The 17,934-nt window shown below is 48.4% G+C and overlaps 2 protein-coding genes across 4 annotated transcripts in view; both read right to left on the bottom strand.

Moving 5' to 3' along the window:
• TDRD12 (tudor domain containing 12) overlaps positions 1–1,750 on the bottom strand; it is a 78,390-nt gene extending 76,640 nt beyond the window's left edge. The window contains exon 1 of one of the 3 annotated variants that reach the window (XM_021094277.1): positions 1,533–1,750. In XM_021094277.1, coding sequence (XP_020949936.1) covers positions 1,533–1,556 — 24 coding nt within the window. In that variant the 5' untranslated portion in view covers positions 1,557–1,750. The remainder of the gene's footprint in view (positions 1–1,532) is intronic. The other 2 variants (XM_021094274.1, XM_021094276.1) reach the window with 2 other exon arrangements.
• Positions 7,834–17,243, bottom strand: NUDT19 (nudix hydrolase 19). The gene is given in 4 exon segments (XM_021094273.1): positions 7,834–8,538; positions 8,541–8,552; positions 9,840–10,047; positions 16,382–17,243. Coding segments are annotated over 4 exon segments (1,125 nt in total). The 5' UTR covers positions 17,096–17,243; the 3' UTR covers positions 7,834–8,347.

The following is a 17,934-nucleotide window of genomic DNA, read 5'->3' as shown; positions in this document are numbered from 1 at the left end:
AACGGAGAAAAAAAAAAAAAGCTTTCCCAAGCTGGAGGCAATCAAGGTCCAGCCACTCCTTCCAAAGTTCTGCCCCCGTGGATCTGCACATGGCAGCATCCATAGTCCTTGGAAGAGCCCTGTTTTTCTAAAGGAGCAACCCAACCAGTGTATTCAGGGAGAGTGGTGGAGAGGAGCTTGAATCTGAAAACCCTGGAAGTCTCAGAGGAACTCCTCTGTAACAATCAGCTGCTTCAAATGCTTGTGAATCTCTGTGCGTATAAATTACACAAAATAGGAGCAGGAAGGTTGAGTTTTGGCTTTGTTTTTGTTTTTAATGCCATCACTCTGCCCACTGAAGTAGGATCTTTTTATTTCATTTTTTTTTTTTTTGTCTTTTGTTGTTGTTGTTATTGTTGTTGTTGTTGTTGCTATTTCTTGGGCCGCTCCCGCGGCATATGGAGGTTCCCAGGCCAGGGGTTGAATCGGAGCTGTAGCCACCGGCCTACGCCAGAGCCACAGCAACGCAGGATCTGAGCCACGTCTGCAACCTACACCACAGCTCACGGCAACGCCAGATCGTTAACCCACTGAGCAAGGGCAGGGACCGAACCGACAACCTCATGGTTCCTAGTCGGATTCGTTAACCACTGCGCCACGACGGGAACTCCTCATTTTTTTTTTTAACTTATTTACTTATTTGGACACACCTGGGGCATATGGAAGTTCCCAGGCCAGGGATGGAATTCCAGCCACAGCTGCAGCAACGCCAGATCCTTAACCCACTGCGCCACAGCTTGAACTATGTTTTTTGTTTTCTTTTTACAGTTATTTGTATTTCCTCTTCCCAGGATCCCAAACCCACCCCTTTGCATGGTTTGTAAACGCCTTCCTCGAAGTATGCATGTGAACACCAAGCCTTTGCAGTCTCAGGCATCATTAAAGAGCACGCCCCTTGACTCAAATAAGCAGCAACAGCTGTCGGGACCGCTTCACAAGTCCCCGTCTGGGGCGAGACCCCGCCGCCCTCGCGGGGCTCCGAGCACGGTGCGAGCCCCGAGGCGCCCCGCGTGGAGAAGGGGTGGCCGCCAGAGTCCGGGCGGTCAAAGCCGGCAGGGGTCCCCACGAGGGAAGCCGGGACGGGCCGAGTGTTCGGAGGGGAGATACAAGTCACCCCCAGCCCTGGCCAAAGGGGTTGGGGGTCCACGCTGGGGGAGAGGAACACGTCCCCGGCCGGGGAGGGGGGATGCGGAGGGTGGCGAGGGGGTCCTCTCTTAGCACGGACCCAGGACCAGGTGTGTGGGCGAAGAGGTCAGAATCCGTTCTCCCTGGCCACTCCCGAGGTTCTAAACACAGGACACCTAGTTACACCTTAATTTTGGAAAACAACGAGTAACTTTTACTCGAAGCATGTCCCAAATACCGCACGGGGCACCTCGAACTAAAACTTCCCGTTGTTTATCGGAAATGAAGGGGGCTGCGGTCTCTTCCCGACGCGGACCCAGCGCGGGGAACGAGTGAAAGGCCGGGCCCGGGGCTCCGCGCTCGCTCACCTTCAGCACCAGCACCTCGAGCATCTTCCTCGCGCCAGGCTGGCCGCCCGGGGCCTGGTCCCCCCGTCGCTAGGAACTTTGCGGGAGAAAACGGAGTCCCGGGCAAGGCCGCCTCCCCGGGACCGCGCCTCCTCCCCGGGTCCGCACCGCGGAGCCTGCGCGCCCAGTCAGCGCGCCGACCCCCGAGCCAGGACGCCGCCGCCGCGGGCGCGCTCCGCTCCGGCCCCGCGCCCCCGCCGCCCGACCAAGCCTCGAGGCTTCCGGAAAGCCACGCGCTGCACCAACGGCCTGGACAACGGTCGCCGCCAGAAGCACAAGGCCCTGGGGGGTCCGCGGGGGCGGAGCTTCGGGGCGGGGCGGGGGCGGAGCTTCGAGGGGCAGGGGCGTCACGTGGCTCGCTCCCGGGTCCGCGCCACTTCCGAGCGCCCAGGGATGCGAGGGGCCCGGCGGCTAGCCGCCTGGTAGGGCGGAGTGGCTGCCTGCGAGGCCCATGCCCTCTGACTCCTTCTTGGTCATCACAACCCTGTGGGTGAGGAAGCGTCCCTGACCCTGGCTTTCTTGAGCTCCAACCTCTACTTTCTGGAAAGGCTCTGGGTCCCTGTTCTCCTCTTACCTGGACCTCAAAGGTCTTACGGTTACTTCTTGGGACCGTCAAAGGTCGCAGGCTGCAGCCTCATGGACCAGGTCCTGGCCAGGACTTCTATTTTGTTATTGATTGCTGAAGTTCCACAGGGTTTTCTAAATTTTCACTTGTGGTTTCTCACCTGAGAAGTGGGACTCAGAGATTGCCTCTCAGAATTAGATGAGGTTGTACTGTGAAACAGGACACAGGAGAAGTGTAAAGGAGAGTTAGCTTTTGTTACTATCTCGGGACTCTCTCTCCAACATTTGAATAAACTGACAAACAAGAAAGTGAATATTCCTTTAAAATCAAAGGAACCACAGCTTGGAAAATGTGCTGGGCCTAGGTGGTTTTCCGGGTGAATTCTTTCAATATTTTAATTGCGAAAAAAACAATGTCTTAAGCTCCCGGCAAAATGTTAATTTGCTAATAAAGGAGCCAAGAAGATGGCACAAAAAATGCACCAGTTTAGAGCATTGCAATCGTGAGGTTATATATTTGGGAAACAATGTTCACATAAGTATCCAGTCTTATATTGTTTGCTTTCACAAGGTCCAGCAAACATGTGCTTAAAGTCTCAGGCAGGAAGGTTGGAGAGGAGATCTGTGTTGACTACCCACTGGGGGAAAACACAGCTTAAAGTACAGGAAGTTCACCTGTTACTGAATTGGATTAACCAAGCCTCATCCCCAGGCAGACATCTGCAAAGGCCAAATCACCTGAAAGCTCCAGAGCTTGTCAAAAAAAAAAAAAAGATGGGAAACAACTCAGGCAAATTTAAACAGGAGGCCCCCGAAGCAGTTTCTAAGCCCCAGAGAACATGCAGAGTACAGCCCTCTCCTAGTTCTTAGTGTGGGGTCAACACTTCTTTTTCCTTTGACTAGATGCCATGCTACAATATGGTGTTTCTCAAACTTTTTCACAGCATGGCTCACAGAAAATGAAAATATATATCACACTGGGATAAAGAGTCAAGACTGGAGTTCCCACTGTGGCAAAGTGGATTAAGAATCTAACTGCATTGGCTCAGGTTGCTGTAGCAGCAATAGTTGATCCCCAGCCCAGTGCAGTGTGGTTAAAAAGGATCTGGTGTTGCCAGCTGCAGCTTAGGTTACAGCTGGAGCTGGGATTCAATCCCTGGCCCGGGAACTTCCATATGCCAAGGGTACAGGCATTGAAAAAAGGAAAAAAAAAAAAAAAAAAAAAAAAGGAAAGGATGGAGTTCCCGTTGTGGCTCGGTGGTTAACAAATCTGACTAGGAATCATGAGGTTGCGAGTTTGATCCCTGGCCTCGCTCAGTGGGTTAAGGATCTGGCATTGCCATGAGCTGTGGTGTAGGTTGCAGATGCACCTCGGATCCCCGTTGCTGTGGCTCTGACGTAGGCTGGTGGCTACAGCTCTGATTAGACCCCTAGCCTGGGAATCTCCATATGCCGCGGGAGCGGCCCTAGAAAAGGCAAAAAGACAAAAAAAAAAAAAGAGTCCAGACTGCTGCAATGGGAGCTCACTGCATGGGGCTCTAGCCTCCTTGAGGCTGCAAGGAGTCCATATCTGAACCTGTCCCCCCTCCCCCCAAATAGTGGGAAGCACTTTTTTTTTTCAATTTGGGGGCTTTTTTTTTTTTTTTCATTTTTTTGCTTTTTAGGGCCGCACTTGTGGCATATGGAAGTTCCCAGGCTAGGGGTTGAATTGGAGCTACAGCTGCTGACCTACACCACAGCTACAGCAATGCCAGATCCAGGCTGCATCTGCAACCTACACCAAAGCTGACTGCAACACTGGATCCTTAACCTACTGAGCGAGGCCAGAGATCAAACCCCCAACCTCATGGTTACTAGTCAGATTTGTTTCCACCGCACCACAATGGGAACTCTTTTTTTTTTTTTTTTTGCTTGGGATCATAATCAAAAGGCTGTAACATCACATCTTAACATCATTAAGATACCTTAATCGAGGCTCTTGTGTCAATGACCTCACTGTCAGCCCTCACACAATACCTATGTGGGGCTGTGGTCTTCACTTTAAAACATTTTGGGAGTTCCCGTAGTGGCCTAGTGGTAATGAACCCAACTAGTATCCATGAGGACTCGGGTTCAACCCCTGGCCTCACTCAGTGAGTTAAGGATCCTTGGATCCAGCATTGCCGTGAGCTGTGGTGTAGGTCACGGACGTGACTTGGATGCCGCGTTGCTGTGGTGTAGGCAAAGGCCAGCAGCTGCAGCTCCGATTTGACCTCTAGCCTGGGAACTTCCATATGCTGCAAGTGTAGCCCTAAAAAGACAAAAACAAAACAAGAAAAACTTGATTTTGTGACTTTGTGGGCATTCTGCTCTTTCTTCCTGAAAATCTATGCATTCTGTCTGACATTCAAAATGTCATCCAGGTATTGAACAAGTTTTATTTTTCCTTTGACCATAGCAGGAATTTTTTTATCTGAAAACAACATTTTCCTTTGGCTTAAGAAAATTTTATTCTGGAGTTCCCATCGTGGCTCAGCGATTAAAAAATCTGACTAGCATCCATGAGGATGCAGATTCGATCCCTGGCCTTGCTCAGTGGGTTACGGATCCGGCATTGCCGTGAGCTATGAAGTTCACTTTTCCAGGGGAAATGCACTGTGAGGGGAAGACTGAAAATGGAGAAACTGGGGAGGGGGAGGGACTGGGAGCTTGGGGTTCATAGATGCAAACGATTGCTGTTGGAATGGATAAGCAATGAGATCCTGCTGTGTGGCCCTGGGAACTATGTCTAGTCACTTATGATGGAGCATGATAATGTGAGAAAAAAGAATCTATACATGTATGTGTAACGGGGTCACCTTGCTGTACAGTAGAAAATTGACAGAACACTGTAAACCAGCTATCATGGAAAAAAAATAAAAATCATTATAAAAAGAAAAAAAAAGGAAAATGGAGAAACTGGCTGTTACCATTGGCTAAGTGAGAGACAGCTGTGGCTCAGACTAAGGCGATAGCCCTGCAAAGGTGGGAAGGTGGGAAATCAAGATAATTGTGCATAATAGATCAATACGACTCACTAGTCACTTGGATACAGGAATGAAGGAAAGGGGGGAATCATGAATGACTAAGATTTTTGGCTTCAGGGAGTTCCCATCGTGGCTCAGTGGTTAATGAATCCAACTAGGAACCATAAGGTTAAAGGTTCGATCCCTGGCCTTGCTCAGTGGGTTAAGGATCCGGCGTTGCCGAGAGCTGTGGTATAGGTTGCAGATGTGGCTTGGATCCCGCGTTGCTGTGGCCGTGGTGTAGGCCAGTGGCTACAGCTCCGATTCGACCCCTAGCCTGGGAACCTCCATATGCCATGAGAGCGGCCCTAGCAAAGGCAAAGAGACAAAAAGAAAAAAGAAAAAAAAGCAGAAAAACAAAAAAAACCCTGGCTTCTGTCTCTGTGTCCAGGTGGCTTCGGTTGCTACCGTTTCCAGCCAGTGAGAAGGGAAAAGAGAAAGTGAAGGGCAAGCAACTTGTCTTTAAAGATGTGACCTACAAATGCCCGTATACGAGGGCTCCTCCCTGAACCTATCCCTCAGAAGAGAAGTCTCCTTCCCTTCAAGTCCTTACTCTATCTCCCACGTTATATTTTTATTAACAAAGAACTGTGAGGAGTTCCTGTTGTGTTGCAGCAGAAACGAATCCAATTAGAAACCATGAGGTTGCGGGTTCCATCCCTGGCCTCGCTCAGTAGGTTAAGGATCCGGCGCTGCCGTGAGCTGTGGTGTAGGTCACAGACGCGGCTCAGATCTGGCCTGGGAACCTCCATATGCCGTGGGTGCAGCCTTGAAAAGACAAAAAAAAAAAAAAAAAAAAAAAAAAAAGGAAAAAGAAAAAAAAAAGAAAGAAAAGAAAACAAAGAACTGTGAGAACAAGGACATATCAGCTTAAGGATACTGAGATACTGACACCAGCTCAGTTTTTTTTGTTTTTTTGCTTTTTCCTGCTTTTTAGGGCCGCACTGGCAGCACATGGAAGTTCCCAGGCTAGAGGTTGAATCAGAGCTACAACCATAGCAATGCAGGATCCGAGCCACATCTGCAACCTCCTCTACAGCTCATGGCAACACAGGATCCTTAACCCGCTGAGTGAGGACAGGGATCAAACCCACATCCTCAGGGATACTAGCTGGATACATTTCCAATGAGCCAAGACGGAAGTCCGTCAATTTTGAATTCTCTCTCAAGTCATTTAGAAGTTGATCCTGCTCTGCCTTTTTTTTTTTCTTTTGTCTTTTTAGGGCTGCACCCATGGCATACGGAGGTTCCCAGGCAAGGGGTCAAATCAGAGCTGCAGCCCCCAGCCTACACCACAGCCACAGCCACAGCCATGCGGGATCTGAGCAGTGTCTGCAACTTACACCACTGCTCACAGCAATACCGGATCCTTAACCCACTGAGCGAGGCCAGGGATTGAACCTGTATCCTCATGGTTGCTAGTAGGGTTCGTTAACCACTGAGCCACAAGGGGAACTCCTGCTCTCCATCCAATGCTTGGCTGTGTTGTAGTTTCCTTGGTAACCATCATACCAAGATGTGACAGGCAGACGTGTTCACATCTCTGCTTTTGGTGACAGGCAACAGGTACCACGTGTTAGAAAAAGAAACACATGGTTCTACTCTTGGCTGTGGCACTAACTAGCTGCGTGATTCTGTCTCTCAGTTTTCTCATCAGCAAAATCCTGGTGTTCACTGAGGTCTCTTCCAGCTGGAACATTGTTTTCTCTGAGGGTGGAAGGAGAGGATGCCCAAGGCCAAAGGCACTGAAGAGAACCTCTATAGATTCAGAAGCCAGATGGAATGCGAACAGTATCTGCAGCTCTCCAGACTTACACAGTAGAACCATTTGCTGAAGAAAACAGATTTTACTCTAGATCAGAGTTTCTCAGCCTTGCCTAGATAATTCTTTGTGCTGGGTGGCTGTCCTGTGCCTTGTAGGATATTAAACTGCACCCCTGGCCTCCTCCACTAGATGGCAGTAGAAGCTCACACTCAATTCTAACAACCAAATATGCTTCCAGACATTGCCACAGGGCCCTGAAGGGCAAAAGTGTCTGAGTTGAGACCACTGATCTAGATGTGTTCCTCTAATCAGGATTAAACTTTACTTATCAAGACCTCTATGTTATAGATAGGAAAACCCAGTACATTTCATGAAAAATGAAATGCACTGTATAATTCATAATACAAAGATTTGAAATACAATTGGTGTATTTTGTATCTTTAATCAGTAAACATCATAACTTTTAACAGGAGGTGAAAAGATTACCCATATTAAAAATTCTGAAAATAGGAGTTCCCATCCTGGCTCTGTGGAAACGAATCTGACCAGTATCCATGAGGATGCAGGTTCGATCCCTGGGCTTGCTCAGTGGGTTAAGGATCTGGCATAGCCTGTGAGCTATGTTTTTGTGTAGGTCGAAGACGTGGCTCAGATCCCCGAGCTGCTGTGACTGTGCTGTAGGCCGGCGCTACAGCTCTGATTTGAACTCTAGCCTGGAAACCTCCATATGCCACGGGTGCAGCCCTAAAAGGACAAAAAAACAAACAAACAAACAAACAAAAAAACAACCCAAAACCTGAAAATAAGTATCATTAAAAAGTACCATTAAATGATGAATAGTTCTACATCTTTCCAACCTCTTTGTAGTCCATTAATGCACACTCCAAGGTAAAAATAATTATGCTTTTATTATGGTGTATTTCTTTAAAATGGTCACTAAAATAATTTCCAATTTGGTAAACCTAATAACTCATGCTGTATTTTAATCATCAAGCTGAAATCATTTAAAAAAAAAGACACTGTCACATGAAGGTCATCTTCGTGTACTGTTCGCCATCGTTCTAATCAGACACCCTGAAATTAATTCCAATAGAAAGTCCAAGGAATTTGTGGATCAATCTCCTGGCACAGCAAGCAAAGTGTTCATCCATCTTATTTACACTCTCGATTATAAAAGAGTCCACAAGTAGAAGCCCTTGTAAATGTCTTTTCTCATTTTGGTAACAAGGTCATTAATACTTTGACTCATGCGATGCTGTAAGGATTAATGAGTGAGATAAAGCGCTCCACAACACACTTGAAATCTGCAGGACTGTTCTAGAATTCTACAGGCACGAAGCTCCTGGAGTTCCAAGCCAAGCTAGTCAAACCTGTTTTCATCAGCACTCCAAAGAAGGAGTGCTCTACAAACGGCTTTTACTCACTACGAAGTTCTTGGGATAAATGTGTTTATATTTTGACTGAACGGTCACATGGATGTCGTAATCATGCCAGCCATTGATCACTATCCGGTGCCATCTCTTGCCCTCCTTAGTGATGTCTTCACTCTTTTTTTCAGTGACCAGAGTATTTTCTAAATAGTGTACATCTTCACATACATCTCATCTCCTGAAAAATAATATTTTAATTCCTGTTATTTTAGAAAACCTTCCAATATATTAGTGACATTTCAATCAGTGTTTATTTGTATCTACTTCATGTGTTTGGAACTGAGATAGTTGTTAAAGAATCCAAATTTTAGGAGCTTACCTCAATTTTTTTTTTTTTTTTTTTTTTAGGGCCACACCTGCAGCATATGGAAGTTCCCAGGCTAGAGGTCGAATCAGAACTGTAGCTGCCAGCCTACACCGCAGCCATAGCAACACTGGATCCAAGCCGCATCTGTGACCTACACCACAGCTCATGGAAACGCTGGATCCTTAATCCATTGATCGAGGCCAGGGATCGAACCTGCAATCTCATGGTTCCTAGTCAGATTTGTTTCCACTGCAGCACGACAGGAACTCTGACAAACTCTCTTTTAATCCAAAAGTTTACAATGTACAAGTTTTCATAATTCAAAATTAAAATGTAAAAACGTGGGAGAATATATGAGAAAGTTGGCAATATCAAGGAAACATATTTACCTAAGTGTGTATAATGTAAAGTATCCAGGAGTTCCCGTTGTGGCTCAGTGGAAATGAACTTGACCAAGATCCGCGAGGACATGGGTTCAATCCCTGGCCTGGCTCAGTGGGTCGGGGACCCAGCATGACCATGAGCTATGGTGTAGGTCGCAGACATGACTCAATCTGGAGTGGCTGTGGTGTAGGCTGGCAGCTATAGCTCTGATTCAACCCCTGGCCTGTTCATTTCCATATGCTGTGGGTGTGACCTAAAAAAAAAAAAAAAAAGACATAAATAAATAAAGCAATGTATCCAGAATTCCTGGTTATAATTAATACCAATGGATCTTACAGATCTTGACCTTATTTGACAAATACCTCTGTAGTATGTAAAACACAAGACTGTAATTCATGATGCAGGGAGGGGGGCGGTGGCAATTGTGCCACACAGCCCAGAGCATTAAGAGTGTGACTACAGGGAGTTCCCGTTGTGGCACAGTGGTTAACGAATCCGACTAGGAACCATGAGGTTGCGGGTTCGATCCCTGCCCTTGCTCAGTGGGTTAACGATCCGGTGTTGCCATGAGCTGTGGTATAGGTTGCAGACGCGGCTCGGATCCTGTGTTGCTGTGGCTCTGGTGTAGGCCGGTGGCTACAGCTCCGATTCGACCCCTAGCCTGGGAACCTCCATATGCCGTGGGAGCAGCCCAAAGAAATAGCAAAAAGACAAAAAAAAAAAAAAAAAAAAGAGTGTGACTACAAACAGAAACGCGACGCTTGGCTGATTTACCTGGTAAAAGCTGGATCAACCTATCAGCAGTTATTAACAAGATGGGCAGCCAACTTTCCGCCCCTTCTAATTCACGATCCACACAAAATCTGTGCAAGTCAGAGAGAGAGCTGAAGTTTTCTAGTCTTCTTATTTCGTAGAACTGTGGGGGTGCAAACCAAATCTTCTCTGACAGGAAACTTTCAGTTGCCTCTAACGGAGATAACCACTGTGGAAGACAAAGGTAGTTTCCTGAGGTTTGTCCCATAGACAGTGCAAGATCTGAGATCTTTTTTTTTTTTTTTTTTTTCCTGTCTTTTCAGGGCCGCACCAGCGGCATATGGAGGTTCCCAGGCTAGGGGTCTAATGAGAGCTGTAGCCGCTGGCCTACGCCAGAGCCACAGCCACATGAGATCTGAGCCGCATCTGCGACCTACACCACAGCTCATGGCAACACGGGATCCTTAACCCACTGAGCGAGGCCAGGGATCAAACCGCAACCTCATGGTTCCTAGTCGATTCGTTTCCACCGCGCCACGACAGGAACTCCAAGACCTGAGATCCTTAGATCCGTAACTAAGATCTAACTGAAGATGAAAAATTCATTCATTGATGTGCCCTGCTAGATTCCTCTGAGACCCTATGAAAAGATTTGGTGAAGAAGGCTGGGTTGATCCCCTTCAGAGCTTGATTACTTAGATACTAATCCTGAGAACTAGTAAGTAAACCAGGATAGATCATCCCAAGTTGACCTGGGAGAGCTGTTCAGCAGAAAAAGGAGATGCTAAAAAGGCAAAGTGGTTCTGGTCACTCCCGAAGGAACATTCTGAAGTATAAACTCATGACAGCAGGAAGAGAAGAGTCATTCCTCCCATAAATGCGTGCCTTGGCTAAGCCCTGGGGATGTGCTGGTGGACAAGACAGAACTCTCTAGGGCCCTAACAGGGCCTTCAGCAAACAAAACATAGCATGATGTGTGCCATATGTTACAATGAAGAGTCAGGAGCAAAAGAAGCTTTCAGGGAGGTGCCATTGTGGCTCAGCAGAAATGAATCTGACTAGTATCCATGAGGACACAGAATCGATACCTGGCCTTGCTCACTGGGTTAAGGATCCAGCATTGCCATGAGCTATCGTGTAGGTCGCAGACGTGATTCGGATCCCAAGTTGCTGTGGCTGTGGTGTAGGCTGGCGGCAGTAGCTCCGATTGGACCCCTAGCCTGGGAACCTCCATATGCGGCAGGTGCAGCCCTAAAAAAAAAAGAAGCTTGGAGTTCCCGTCGTGGCGCAGTGGTTAACGAATCCGACTAGGAACCATGAGGTTGCGGGTTCGGTTCCTGCCCTTGCTCAGTGGGTTAAGGATCCAGCGTTGCCGTGAGCTGTGGTGTAGGTTGCAGACGCAGCTCGGATCCCGCGTTGCTGTGGCTCTGGCGTAGGCTGGTGGCTACAGCTCCGATTGGACCCCTAGCCTGGGAACCTCCATATGCCGTGGGAGCGGCCCAAGAAATAGCAAAAAAAAAAGCCAAAAAAAAAAAAAAAAAAAGAAGCTTTCAGGAAGGTCAGGAGGCATGACTCAGTCTATAGTCCTAGGAGTGTAGAAAAACCAGGATGCCAGCCAGACAGCATTTACCCATTTAACTTAAGTAGCCTCACTGCTGTGATCTGCCCTCTTTCCCAAGCCTTCCTTCCATACACATTTAGATAAAAAGAGCTGATTCCACAAATATGGAATAACCCCAAAAGGTCTTAACTGGTTTATTAAAATATCCATTTATACTGGGGAAACAGATTCTCACATCTCAAAACCAGGGAGTTGAAAGTGATTGCCTTAAACAACCACAGGCTAAAGGCTGACAAGCTTGAGTGTGCTTAAACATCCCCTGAGAAACCTGTTTCATCTTCAATCCACAGAGCCCGGCAATCTATGTTTAACAAGCCCCCTAGATTCTTCTGAAGTTGGCTAAGGCTACATTTCGAACCAGACCAACCAATGTCTATGGTACGGACAGAGCACACTGCTTCATCAAATTCCACATGAGTTCAGTGGTAACAGTCAAGATAAAAGGTTACACAATATAGGCATTTACTCAATTCAACCTGTTCAAGTTAGTCCAGACCATAGGTTAAAATAACTTAAAACGAGGAGTTCCAGTGGTGGCTCAGTGGTTAACGAATCTGACTAGGAACCACGAGGTTGAGGGTTCGATCCCTGGCCTCGCTCAGTGGGTTAAGGATCTGGCATTGCCGTGAGCTGTGGTGTAGGTCGCAAATGCGGCTTGGATCCCGGGTTGCTGTGGCTCTGGCGTAGGCTGGCGGCTACAGCTCTGATTAGACCCCTAGCCTGGGAACCTCCATATGCCTTGGGTGTGGTCCTAAAAAAGACAAAAAAAAATTAATAATATTCCACTGTTTCCCTTCAGTTTCGGAACCTCAGCAGTACTGACGTCTTAGGCCAGATATGTCTTTGCTGTAGGCGGTTGTCCCATGCACTGAAACATATTTAGCAGCATCCCTGGGCTCTACCCAATAGAAGCCAGTAGAAGTCCCTGAGCTGTGACAACCAGCAATGTCTCCAGACGTTGCCAAACATACCTGAGGATGGCATGCAGTAAATCATCCCCTGCTGAGAACCACCTGCCTAGAACAGGTTAAGAACTGTTTCCTATCGTGGCTCAGTGGAAATGCATCTGACTGGCATCCATGAGGACAAAGGTTCAATCCGTCCTTCACTCAGTGAGGTACGGATCCGTCGTTGCCATGAGCTATGGTGTAGGTTGCAGACGTGGCTCAGATCCCGAGCTGCTGGGGATGAGGTGTAGGTCAGCAGCTGTAGCTCTGATTCAACCCCTAGCCCAGGAACTTTAGTAATCCGTGGGTGTAGCTCTAAAAAGACAAAAAACCAAAAAAAAAAAAAAAACCAAACAAACAAAAAAAGAACTGTTTCAGCCATGAGTGCTAGATTACCCTCCCTCAACATATGTAAACAACAGAGAAGCGGACAAACTTTACGAAACCACTGTTTTCAGAGGTTGAAAAATGCAGAATTATAATAGGTGAGAAAAGCAAGTGAGGTGACCTCCAACAATGCCCACACTTTCTGCCTAAGGCTAATTCCCAGACTGCAACACAAAGATGGAGGACGAGTCAGAGTATAGGATGCTTACTGAGTTGGGGAGACTGAGATCGCAGCCTAGGAAGGCAATGTACCTAAGAGGGATCTAAACACGTAGAGGGTGCCCATGAGTTTTGTTTTTTGTTTTTTTTTTTTTTTTTTGGGTCTTTTTTTCTAGGGCCGCTCCTACAGCATATGGAGGTTCCCAGGCTAGGGGTCTAATCAGAGCTGTAGCTGCCAGCCTACGCCAGGGCCACAGCAACATGGAATCCGAGCTGCATCTGCAACCTACACCACAGCTCATGGCAACGCTGGATCCTTAGCCCACTGAGCGAGGCCAGGGATTGAACCTGCAACCTCATGGTTCCTAGTTGGATTTGGTAACCACTGCGCCACGATTGGAACTCCAGAGTCTTTTAAACCCTAATCTATGCATGGATAAGATGAAACTATGTGACACTTGGAAAAAAAATAATTCCTAAGAAAGTAATGATTACTTGAGAACTTTAACAGCTCCCAGAGCTGACCTAGGGCCAGGAAGTTTTCAAATTCCCTCCAACCACTGTGGAGAGGCCTTGTTGAATTTAAGCGGCATTCATTCAGTAGATCCCCAGAAGAGTCCTATCTTAGAAATGCAACTAAATTAGCCCTAGAATAAAGGCTTCTGCAGACCGACTCTAAAACCACTTAAAAAAAATTCATTAGGCAAGTTGATTTGCAATAACTTGGTTCAGTGGATCAAGGATCCTGTGTTGTCACTACTTTGGCCCAGGTTTGCTGTGGGCCAATCCCTGCCCTGGCCCAAGAACACTTGCATGCCATGGGAACAGCAAAAAACACACATGTGCACGCGTGAGAGAGAGAGAGAAAAAAAGAAAAGAGAAGAGAGAAAGGAAAAAGAAAAGGGAGGGAATTCCCGTCATGGCTCAGCAGTTAATGAACCCAACCAGGACCCATGAGGATATGGGTTCAATCCCTGGCCTCACTCAGCAGCAAGGATCCGGCGTTACTGTGAGCTGTGGTGTAGGCCAAAGACGTGGCTCGGATTCCGTGTTGCGGTGACTGTGGTACAGGCCAGCAGCTGCAGCTCCGACTCAACCTGTAGCCTGGGAACCTCCATATGCTGCAGATGGGATTTGTTTCCACTGTGCCATGATGGGAACTCTGGAAAAAAATTTTTTAAAAGAATATAGTAGTTCCCATCATGGCTCAGCAAAGACAAATCTGACTAGCATCCATGAAGACACAGGTTCAGTCCCTGGCCTTGCTCAGTGGGTTAAGGATCCAGCATTGTCATGAGCTGTGGTCTAGGTCACAAACAAGGCTCAGATCTGGCGTTACTGTGGCTGTGGTGTAGGCCAGCAGGTACGGCTCTGATTTGACCCCTAGCCTGGGAACTTCTGTATGCCACAGATGTGGCCCTAAACAGACCAGGAAAAAAAAAAAAAAAAAAAAAAAGAATCTAAAAAAACTTAACCCATTTAAAATTCTATACCCAGCCAAAATATCTTTCAAAAATCAAAGTAAAATATTTTCAAATAAAATTTAGAAGATTCATTGTCATAAGATCTGAAATATAAGACCTATTAGAGGAAATTCTTTAGGTAGAAAGATAGCAAAGGTAGATTTAAATCCACACAAAGGAATGAAGAGTGCTACGAATGGTAGCTCTGCAGGTAAACATAAACCCTTCATTTTCACAGTTTTAACACTGTTTAAAGCAAAAACAATCAGAGTGCATTGCAGAGTTTCTTTAAAACCCTAAAGCAACTGCAAAGAAGTATACTTAATAAGACAATAATGGAGATAAAACAGAGTTCTAAAAATACTCAATCCAAAAAAAAAAAAAAAAGTTGAGAAAAGAAGAAAAACTGTGCAAAAAAGGAGGGGACAGATTAAAAAACTACTAGCAAGACGCCATGAGTTCCCATCGTGGTGCAGTGGTTAACAAATCCGACTACGAACCATGAGATTTCGGGTTTGGTCCCTGGCCTCGTTCAGTGGGTTAAGGATGCCGTGTTGCTGTGGTTGTGGTGTAGGCCGGCGGCTACAGCTCCGATTCAACCCTAGCCTGGGAACCTCCATATGCCATGGGAGCGGCCCTAGAAATGGCAAAAAGACCAAAAAAAAAAAAAAAAAACAGAGTAGGAAACAAACTTTCAAGGAATTATGTCCCAAAGGCATCTTGAGAGTAGGGTGCATATGTAGGCAAAGAAAAAACAATCAGGAGTTCCCGTGGTGGCATAGCATAACTATAAACTGACTAGTATCCAGGAGGACGCAGGTTCCGTCGCTGGATACAGTGTTGCTATGAGCTGCGGTGCAGGGGGAACAAAGGAGGCTCGGATCTGGGGTTGCTGTGGCTGTGGCAAAGGCCCCCTGCAACTGCAGCTGGGATTCCACTTCTAGCCTGGAAGCTTGCATATGCCCCTGGGGCAGCCCTAAAAAGCAAGCAAGCAAGCAAGAAAAGGAAGAAAAACAAAACAAAACAGGAACTGTCATGCCGATTTTTTTAAAAGCAAGACTATACGCTGCCTACAAGACGTATACTTCAAATATAAAGCTACAGAGTTCCCATTGAGGCTCAGCGGTTAACGAATCCGACTAAGAACCATGAAGTTGAGGGTTCGATCCCTGGCCTTGCTCAGTGGGTTAAGGATCAGGCGATGCCGTGAGCTGTGGTGTAGGTGGAAGACATGGCTCGGATCCTGTGTTGCTGTGGCTCTGGTGTAAGCCGGTAGCTACAGCTCCGATTCGATCCCTAGCCTCAGAACCTCCATATGCCGGGGAAGCGGCCCAAGAAATGGCAAAAAGACACACACACACACACACACAAAATATATATATATATATATAAAGATACACATAGGTTAAAGGTAAAGAATGGAAGAAGACATACTACGCTGTCGCTAATCAAATGAAAGGCTGAGTGGCTATATTAGTACCAGACGGAGCAAACTTCAGATATCAGAATAAGGAACATTACCAGGGATAAAGAAAGCTATTTCCTAAACGACTGAAATCATATCAACTGTGTTCTCTGAGGAAAGAAACTGCTGTGCGCTTGAGAGGAGTTAATGCATGTAAGGTGCTTAGGCGGGAGCCTGGCGCCTGATCAGCGGTAGCACAGTGGCTGGGATCTCTGAAGGCAACCCCCTGGAGAAAACCACGTGGGAGAAGACATCGTCGAGGCTCTACTCTAGGACTGTGGAGCCCGTAAAGGTAGACAGCAGCTCGCCAAGGTCATGGCTTTGACCTGCTGGGCCGGGGGCATGACCGCCTGGGTTCCGTGCCCTCTCAGTCACTTACTGGCTGTTTGGCACTGAGCAAGCTAATTAACCTCTCTGGGCCGGGCCTATTGGGAGGTTGATGGTGAGCCTGGGCCCCCTGCCAGGGTCGTCACTTTCAGGCTCCCGTGGGTCCCCCACTGCACGCCGAGAGGGCACCCTACCTGGCAGTTCACTATCTCTCCCGAGTCCGAGAGGACCTGGGGCGGCTCTCGCAGGCAGCACAGGAAGAACAAGGTCTCGAAGCGGAGGACGTCGGAGTTCCTGAAGGGCGTGAACCAACAGCTCCAGTCGTGCAGCGCCCAGATGTCCGGGGTGCAGTCGAGGTGCGCGCACAAGCACAGGAAGTGCTGCGCATCGCGGCGGACGCGGGAGCGCCAGTCAGCCAGGTCCAGCGACGGCGCGAGGGCGAGGCCCGGCTCCCGCTCTGCAGCCAAGGGGCCCCGGGGCCGCAGCAGCAGCACCCCCGCCTCTTCGAAGGCCTCGCGAATGGCGCAGATGCGGAAGGCGACGTCATCCGGCAGCGCTCCCGCATCCCCATCGACGGCTCTGGCCACGGCGTCGGACAGCCCCGGGAAGACGACGCGCTGGGGCGGCGCGGGCCCCAGGCCGAAGCGGGGCGGCCAGTGGTGCGGCGCGAAAAGGCGCAGCCAGTCGGACGAGCGGTCTGCTGCGTCCATCACCCCACCCGGGAAGACGTGCGCCCCGGGCAGGAAGTTTTGCTTCTCAGAGCGCTCCAGCAGCAGCAGCCGGAATCCCTCCGCGGGCAGCTGAGGCCGCGATGGGGCAGCAGGGACCCAGCGCGGCCAACCGGCCGCCAGCACCACAGTGGCTGCTCGCCGCCAGTTGCTTGCGCCCGGCCGCAGAGGGCAACTCATGGTGTGCGGCGGCGCACGGCTTCCGGGCTCTGGGCTCTGGCGTGGCCGGAGCTTACAGCGACTTGGGAACCGAAGCCTGGGTCCCGCTGGTTGAACTCCCGGCGAAGCGCGCACGGGGCGTTCGGTGAATCGGAGCTGTTTGGTCTCACCCGCGCCTGCCAGGAGGGGAGGGGTGGCGCCAGCGGTGGGAAGCACCGCCCAGAGTGCACTTATTCCCGACCGCTCTCGCGGGACAAGGGCTGTCACAGCCGCCTGCTAGGAGGGCCGCGTCTTCCCCATTCTAGACGCTTGGAACAAGAGCAGAATGCTTAGGGTTACACAGTAACCAGGGTCGAGGTACAGCGCAGTGCAAACCTAGGCTTGGTGACACCTATCCGAGCCAAACCTGAGAACTAGGACTCTCCCCTTTAAGCCAATGGTCGACAAAAGCCTTTGGCTGAGGAGTGGGGTGCGGGGGCTAAATGTCTGAGCTTTGCAGTCTCCCATGAACCCCACCAATGAGAAGCTAATAGATGAACCAGGCACCAAATTATACATTTCTTCCTGCACAGCCTGAGTGTGAAAGGTTATCCTTAAATCTTCAGACAAGTTCCTGTCTGGTGTGCTGGACACCTTTTATTGTCAGGACACCCAGGGCCACCCTAAGCATCTTAGGTCATCTGATAATTTCGACTTTCGTGGGAGAATTTTAATCCAAGCCTAAAGATGAAAATTTTTCTCTACTTCACCTTTGTAGTGGCTTACGTAATACTTCCACCTCCAAGAGAAGCGTTAAAAAGCCTTTTAAAACAATCTCCTCTTTTGTAACTCCTTAGTTGTCAACGGTTTCTCCCACAATT

This window comes from Sus scrofa, chromosome 6 (assembly GCF_000003025.6).
Source record: "Sus scrofa isolate TJ Tabasco breed Duroc chromosome 6, Sscrofa11.1, whole genome shotgun sequence".
NCBI lineage: Eukaryota > Metazoa > Chordata > Mammalia > Artiodactyla > Suidae > Sus > Sus scrofa.
This window is presented reverse-complemented; position numbering and strand designations above follow the sequence as displayed.